Source organism: Trichinella spiralis (assembly GCF_000181795.1).
Source record: "Trichinella spiralis strain ISS 195 chromosome Unknown Scfld4836, whole genome shotgun sequence".
Classification (NCBI taxonomy): Eukaryota; Metazoa; Nematoda; class Enoplea; order Trichinellida; family Trichinellidae; genus Trichinella; species Trichinella spiralis.
The window spans coordinates 1,662-8,767 of NW_003531775.1; the positions used below are offsets into that span (position 1 = coordinate 1,662).

The 7,106-nt window shown below is 40.8% G+C and overlaps 6 protein-coding genes across 6 annotated transcripts; 1 reads left to right on the forward strand and 5 right to left on the reverse strand.

Annotated features, from left to right (window-relative positions):
• Positions 1–1,043: 1,043 nt before the first annotated feature.
• Tsp_12254 (hypothetical protein) lies at positions 1,044–1,704 on the reverse strand. Its single transcript, XM_003367101.1, has 2 exons — positions 1,675–1,704; positions 1,044–1,607 (listed from the first exon to the last, which is right to left on the reverse strand). Exons 1-2 carry the CDS (start codon positions 1,702–1,704, stop codon positions 1,044–1,046), a joined length of 594 nt encoding a protein of 197 aa, XP_003367149.1.
• Positions 1,705–2,254: 550 nt separating this feature from the next.
• On the reverse strand, positions 2,255–2,978 carry Tsp_12255 (conserved hypothetical protein). The gene is made up of 3 exons (XM_003367102.1): positions 2,692–2,978; positions 2,378–2,584; positions 2,255–2,318 (listed from the first exon to the last, which is right to left on the reverse strand). Exons 1-3 carry the CDS (start codon positions 2,976–2,978, stop codon positions 2,255–2,257), a joined length of 558 nt encoding a protein of 185 aa, XP_003367150.1.
• Positions 2,979–3,372: 394 nt separating this feature from the next.
• Tsp_12256 (conserved hypothetical protein) lies at positions 3,373–3,887 on the reverse strand. The gene is made up of 3 exons (XM_003367103.1): positions 3,650–3,887; positions 3,546–3,599; positions 3,373–3,506 (listed from the first exon to the last, which is right to left on the reverse strand). Exons 1-3 carry the CDS (start codon positions 3,885–3,887, stop codon positions 3,373–3,375), a joined length of 426 nt encoding a protein of 141 aa, XP_003367151.1.
• A 2-nt stretch (positions 3,888–3,889) lies between these two features.
• Tsp_12257 (4-hydroxy-2-oxovalerate aldolase) lies at positions 3,890–4,234 on the forward strand. The gene is made up of 2 exons (XM_003367104.1): positions 3,890–4,052; positions 4,077–4,234. The coding sequence occupies exons 1-2, from the start codon at positions 3,890–3,892 to the stop codon at positions 4,232–4,234; spliced, it is 321 nt and encodes a 106-aa protein (XP_003367152.1).
• Positions 4,235–4,854: 620 nt separating this feature from the next.
• On the reverse strand, positions 4,855–6,087 carry Tsp_12258 (conserved hypothetical protein). The gene is made up of 4 exons (XM_003367105.1): positions 5,979–6,087; positions 5,823–5,859; positions 5,028–5,152; positions 4,855–4,988 (listed from the first exon to the last, which is right to left on the reverse strand). Exons 1-4 carry the CDS (start codon positions 6,085–6,087, stop codon positions 4,855–4,857), a joined length of 405 nt encoding a protein of 134 aa, XP_003367153.1.
• Positions 6,088–6,293: 206 nt separating this feature from the next.
• On the reverse strand, positions 6,294–6,827 carry Tsp_12259 (conserved hypothetical protein). Its single transcript, XM_003367106.1, has 3 exons — positions 6,694–6,827; positions 6,581–6,664; positions 6,294–6,549 (listed from the first exon to the last, which is right to left on the reverse strand). Exons 1-3 carry the CDS (start codon positions 6,825–6,827, stop codon positions 6,294–6,296), a joined length of 474 nt encoding a protein of 157 aa, XP_003367154.1.
• Between the last annotated feature and the right edge of the window lie 279 nt (positions 6,828–7,106).

Sequence of the window (7,106 nt, forward strand, 5' to 3'; positions counted from 1 at the left end):
TTTTCAATTATCTTCTTTGAATAGTCCAAAAGTTTTATAAATTTTGGATTTTTAAAGTAATAATATCAAAAATAATTTTTTCTTTTTTTTGCCACGTGAGCTTTCAGGTTCAGTGCAAAGCTAAAATAACACGTAATCAGTAATAGTATGGTAACGGAATGGTAAAAAGAATACAATTTTTGAGTACATAAATATTCATTCTGAAAGCAATGTTTACCTATTAAATATACATTTAAAAAGGCAAATTTAGACAGAACCTCATCTAGTAATCATGCCAGTGGTTGATAACGAAAATACCGATAATACTGTTTTTTATTAGTCATTACAGACATGGCGACGCATTCAACAAAAATGAAAAACTTATAGCACGCTTTTCATGCTGAAACAGCGGATGACGATGGTGAACATTTCAGCTTTGGAATTTGATCGAGTTGTCGTATTTTTATGATAATGGGGCTATAAAAGACGATGATGGACATGATGAACAGTAGCTTACAAGAAGTTCAATCCGATCTATGTAATTTTTCACATATAAAGAAAGCTACTAGTATAATGACAAACGAATTTGTTTTTCTTTTTTCTTAACTTTTTACATATAAAAAGGGATTACATTAAATTCAAATTCAGTTTTAAATGATTTGTTACTTTCAGCAGTGCATTTCTCACAGTAGAAAATGAAATAAATTTATTCCATATTATTATTAATATTACTGGGCCTATCTTTCAATTCATAATTGTAATTACCTGAATTATAAGTTTACACAAAGAATCATTTAAGGGAAATTACTTATAAATAAATAAAAAATAATATTATAAAAACAATTCTAATAGCAATCTTTTTATTAGAAGAATTATGCGCCATTGCTTATGAAGAATCATAAAAGTCAAGCTGAACAATACTTTATTAAAAATTAAGTTCAATAATACAGTATGCTTTGATCGAAGTTAATTTTAAAATGATGCACATAATGAAAGTTAATCGATGAGCTAATAAGCAATTGTTAGTTCAAAGTGAGTAACATGGATTAAATGCAAACATTTTTTTAAGGTTCCTCGCATTCCTCAGACAGCGACGGGTCAGACATAATCTGCAGAAATTCCGTCAACAATGCATTAAAACAAGGCGTTCCCCGCGTGGACCATAGCAAAAGGAAAGCGGGACAAATATGGGATATTTGACGATCACAATCTATTTCGTCTCCTAACACTCCATTTTGAGATGCATCCATATTTTCATCCGTCTGTTCATTGGTGGTTTCAGGTGCTGTATCATACATAACTTGTGCTTCGGTACGGCTACTGGACTGTCCGTTTCCATCTGGCGACCCTTCAAATACGCCTTCGTTCACCTTATCCGCATTGATGTTTCTAACAGATTCTCCAGCTTTTTTCTCTTCATCAAGCATGGAACGTTGTCGACTTTCACTAACCGTCAGTTCACTTTTATTTTCAATCACGCTGTTAGAATTGTTCTCAGCATCCGTTTCCATGGCTTGTTCATCCTGGCCAGTCTCTTCAATATCCTCATCATTCGGCTTAACCTGTTTCTCATAATCTTTCAGTTGGTCATCATCCAACTTCAGCATTTCCAAACCAACCTCGCGAAACTGAATTAAAAACAAACAAATTATTAAAATTATTTTCAAATTACATGTCAATATTTGAAAATTTTACCGTTTCTTGGTGGTTTTCAGTCCTTTCCATTTTCTCGTCGTTGGCTACAGATTACGGAGATTGAGTGCTTTACTATGCGCTCAGAGTGACGACACGCCTTAAACTGAAGTTCGAATTTTCAACGTTGCCTTTATGTCTGTTGCATTTTAAAGCGAACATTATTAGTGTAGAACTTTAAACTGCAATTGATATGCGGCGAAGCACCATTCCTGATTATCAATAATGAAAACTAATTGCATATTATTTTTATTGAACAGTCCAAAATTTTGTTAAATTTTCAATTATTAATGTAGTAATATTTACAAAATACTCTTAACAATGATATATTCCATTTTGCTTTGCCAAGCTATCAGCTTAAGCTTTGCTGTCAGGTTCAGTGCAAAGCTGAAATAACACGTAATAAATAATGGTATGGTAACTAAATGGTAAAAAAAGCAATAAGCACTAACAGAATTTGCATTTGTTGTTTATTCTAACGTATAAAAAAGGCCAACTAGTGTAATTCTCTTTGCCAGCAGGTCACTCATTTTTGGATCGAACGGAGCTACTACTGAACGTTAGCAGATCACACAGCGGCGGTTCACTTCCTTGGTCCTTGACACCACTTGCGCCACAACTGATCTAGAATTGCTGTTTCGCCGCAACTGAAACATGCTTCACGCAGGCGTGCATTTGGTGATGAAGGATCTAATATGACGTTTACGTGCCGTCGCAACAGTCAGGCGAAAGCAGTATTGGTTGGTTGGTTTCTTTCGGCAGGTTTGATCGTTGGAGGCGACCAGTGAATCTCATCATGCCGTCTTCGTCGAGGAACGGGATGAACTGCCAGACCACTCTCATCATAAGACTTCCTTGGTCTCCCTTGCCACATGCTTTATCCACTTTTTCTCTGCCGCATTCACTTCCACATCTGTCAGTTCAAGTGCTGTTTTCCGCAGCTCAGGTGGTGCCTGCGCGTTGTGGATAAAAATGGGCAAAATATGATGAGTCGCAGAAGTTTCTCAAAGTTGCTGTAACGTGTTGGGTCGATGACGTCCTCCATGTTCCGCCTCAACGACGTGATTATAGACAGCAGTGATGTTCATCTGAGGCTTTCGGTCTCTGCTTGGCCCAGAATGCCATTGAGGTCCAGCTCTGGCCACCACACGATGTACGCAAGAAGCGTGTGCAACGGGTAGCCCCTGCTGACCAAGTCTGGTGGATTGTCTTTCATAGTACAGCGTCTCCAACAGTTGGGGGAGATCATGAATCTCCTTTACTCTGTTGGCAACGAACAGCTTCCACCGTCGTTCGTCGTTAGCCATTGTTGATTGGAAACGCGCTTTCAAAGCATCGGTCACTGTGTGGAATGCTCATCGCCAGTTCCCTTTTCGCATAGATGATCAACCGTGAGCGCACCAGAGCCGCCATGAGTTCCAGCCGTGGTAAGCTCAGACCTTTTATCAGAGCCAGCCTTGATTCAGCCGCGATGAAACAAACCTCAGTTCGATCATCCTTGAGAACCAGACGGAGGTAGACCATCCATTCTTATTCCTTCTCAGATGCCTCCGCGAAGACGTACACGTCAATCATGTCTTTGTCCTCCATGTGAACCTGAATACAGGCCCGATGAAAAGTGATCCATAGTAAATCTTCCAAATCTTCTATCGAAACCAGCCACTGTCCAAGTGGTCGACGGCGTATCATCAAATTTCTTAGTCAATGTACGTCGACGGCACAACACTTTCTGGTAAGTGAAGGTGAGAGTGTCGACTCTCGTTGCCACAGGATGTTCCAAACTCTTCCTGATTCATTGGAACCTCGATCCACTGTTCGCTCATCCGGAAGACCTACTGCAATCTATCTGGTGCTTCCTGTTTCGATGCAATTACCCTGCTTCGAGTCACGGACCACAAGGTTGCGAACGCAATGATGAGAAAATTCTTCTTCAATTTTAGTAGACGGTATTTTCGATTCCCTCAAACGCCATTCTAACTGCTCATACGCGATTGCCTTCCTTGACCAATCGAACGTGAATCATCAAAACAGTCGATTATTCGTCGACATCGATTATTTAATTGGTGGTACACACAGGTGGCTTTGATTTCGGCAGAAGCCTGTACATAGTTTCTCTGCTTCTGTCCTGCTTCGACCCAGCACGCCTGCCAACGCCACTTTTTCAATTGACCGGACCAATCGTTCCCAGTAGCTCCCGCACCAAGGAGCTCAGTCATTGATGAATTCCCACTCTATTACTTTATGTGTCAAGAACCACGTTCTCACACTTTTAATTGAGGAATTGGAGTCAGCAACTTGTCGGCTTGATGGAACGTCCGGGATTTTGATGGTGCAGGTTCGGCACTCAGGTGGATACTCAGAAAATGTATCATGCTGGATACGTATCAATTTCCAATCATATTGAGATCAAAACCGTAGCTTTGTTGGTGCGTGCCAGCGCGTTCTGGATAAAATATGGGTAAAATGTGTTGAGCCGCAGAAGTTTCTCAAAGTTGCTGTAACGTGTTGGGTCGATGACGTCCTCCATGTTCCGCCTCAACGACGTGATTATAGACAGCAGTGATGTTCATCTGAGGCTTTCGGTCTCTGCTTGGCCCAGAATGCCATTGATGTCCAGCTCTGGTCACCACACGATGTACGCAAGAATCGTGTGCAACGGGCAGCCCCTGCTGACCAAGTCTGGTGTATTGTCTTTCATAGTACAGCGTCTCCAACAGTTGGGGGATATCATGAATCTCCTTTACTCTGTTGGCAACGAACAGCTTCCACCGTCGTTCGTCGTTAGCCATTGTTGATTGGAAACGCGCTTTCAAAGCATCGGTCACTGTGTGGAATGCTCATCGCCAGTTCCCTTTTCGCACAGATGTTCAACCGTGAGCGCACCAGAGCCGCCATGAGTTCCAGCCGTGGTAAGCTCAGACCTTTTATCAGAGCCAGCCTTGATTCAGTCGCGATGAAACAAACCTCAGTTCGATCATCCTTGAGAACCAGACGGAGGTAGACCATCCATTCTTATTCCTTCTCAGATGCCTCCGCGAAGACGTACACGTCAATCATGTCATTGTCCTCCATGTGAACCTGAATACAGGCCTAATCCAAAGTGATCCATAGTAAGTCTTCCAAATTTTCTATCGAAACCAGCCACTGTCCAAGTGGTCGACGGCGTCTCATCAAATTTCTTAGTCAATGTACGTCGACGGCACAACACTTTCTGGTAAGTGAAGGTGAGAGTGTCGACTCTCGTTGCCACAGGATGTTCCAAACTCTTCCTGATTCATTGGAACCTCGATCCACTGTTCGCTCATCCGGAAGACCTACTGCAATCTATCTGATGCTTCCTGTTTCGATGCAATTACCCTGCTTCGAGTCATGGACCACAAGGTTGCGAACGCAATGATGAGAAAATTGTTCTTCAACTTTAGTAGACGGTATTTTCGATTCCCTCAAACGCCATTGTAACTGCTCATACGCTATTGTCTTCCTTGAACATCAAACGTGAATGAACAAAACCAGTTGATTGTTCACATCGTTCCTTTAAAAAAGCTCAAACAGGTGGGCAAAAAAACGCAAACCAGGATTGTAACACTATTGATTGATCACTCGATGAAAAAACAAGTGATACGCCCGTCACCAAAGAGAGCAACACACGTCACCACAAATCCACATATCTCATCAATGCGCTGTGAAGATAATCAGGTATCGGATACTGTACGTGTTTACAACAAAAATTAAATGAAATTAGTGCTCTTCAAAAATGCCATTGTTCCTGAAATATGGACTAAAAAAATTTACATTCACATAAGAACTAAATTTTTTCGATAATTCACACAATTTTATATACACTGTGATAGTACAAATAAGTGATAAGTAAGTAACTTTGAAGCATCAATTTTTCTCTTTAATAAAAAGTCTTGCAATTCGGCATGGCATCTTTTTTTCATGACATTTTATCGATAATAATAATTTTACTGTTTTTGTCTCTTCAGAAAAACAATTCTAATATCAATCGTTTGATCAACGCATTTCTGTGTTATTGCATATCACGAACCATATGCTTGAAGCAAAACAACACTTTACCATAAATTGTTTTAAATAATAATTCATTTGCTATTAATATTTGTAGTACTATTTAATTGAATAACTCTTATTACGTGTGTAAAGTCAAAGTAGTACTACGATTAAAGTATACTATATTATTTAACATAATTCATTTCTGACTTCATTATTGTTTATTTATTTGTAAAATTCTATTATATTATTTTTCATGTAAACTGTAATTCGGTACATTAAAGATATGTGGTAAACACGTACAGTATCTGATACCTGATTATCTTCACATGGTAATGATGAGACATGTGGATTTGTGGTGACGTGTGTTGGTCTCTTTGGTGACGTGTGTATCACTTGTTTTTTCATCGAGTGGTCAATCTATAGTGTTACAATTTTGGTTTGCGTTTTTTTGCCCACCTGTTTGAGTTTTTTTAAAGGAACGATGTGAACAATCAACTGGTTTTGTTCATTCACGTTTGATGTTCAAGGAAGACAATAGCGTATGAGCAGTTACAATGGCGTTTGAGGGAATCGAAAATACCGTCTACTAAAGTTGAAGAACAATTTTCTCATCATTGCGTTCGCAACCTTGTGGTCCATGACTCGAAGCAGGGTAATTGCATCGAAACAGGAAGCATCAGATAGATTGCAGTAGGTCTTCCGGATGAGAGAACAGTGGATCGAGGTTCCAATGAATCAGGAAGAGTTTGGAACATCCTGTGGCAACGAGAGTCGACACTCTCACCTTCACTTACCAGAACGTGTTGTGCCGTCGACGTACATTGACTAAGAAATTTGATGATACGCCGTCGACCACTTGGACAGTGGCTGGTTTCGATAGAAGATTTGGAAGATTTACTATGGATCACTTTGGATTAGGCCTGTATTCAGGTTCACATGGAGGACAATGACATGATTGACGTGTACGTCTTCGCGGAGGCATCTGAGAAGGAATAAGAATGGATGGTCTACCTCCGTCTGGTTCTCAAGGATGATCGAACTGAGGTTTGTTTCATCGCGGCTGAATCAAGGCTGGCTCTGATAAAAGGTCTGAGCTTACCACGGCTGGAACTCATGGCGGCTCTGGTGCGCTCACGGTTGATCATCTATGCGAAAAGGGAACTGGCGATGAGCATTCCACACAGTGACCGATGCTTTGAAAGCGCGCTTCCAATCAACAATGGCTAACGACGAACGACGGTGGAAGCTGTTCGTAGCCAACAGAGTAAAGGAGATTCATGATCTCCCCCAACTGTTGGAGACGCTGTACTATGAAAGACAATCCACCAGACTTGGTCAGCAGGGGCTACCCGTTGCACACGCCTTCTTGCGTACATCGTGTGGTGGCCAGAATTGGACCTCAATGTCTTCCTGTCCCAAGCAGA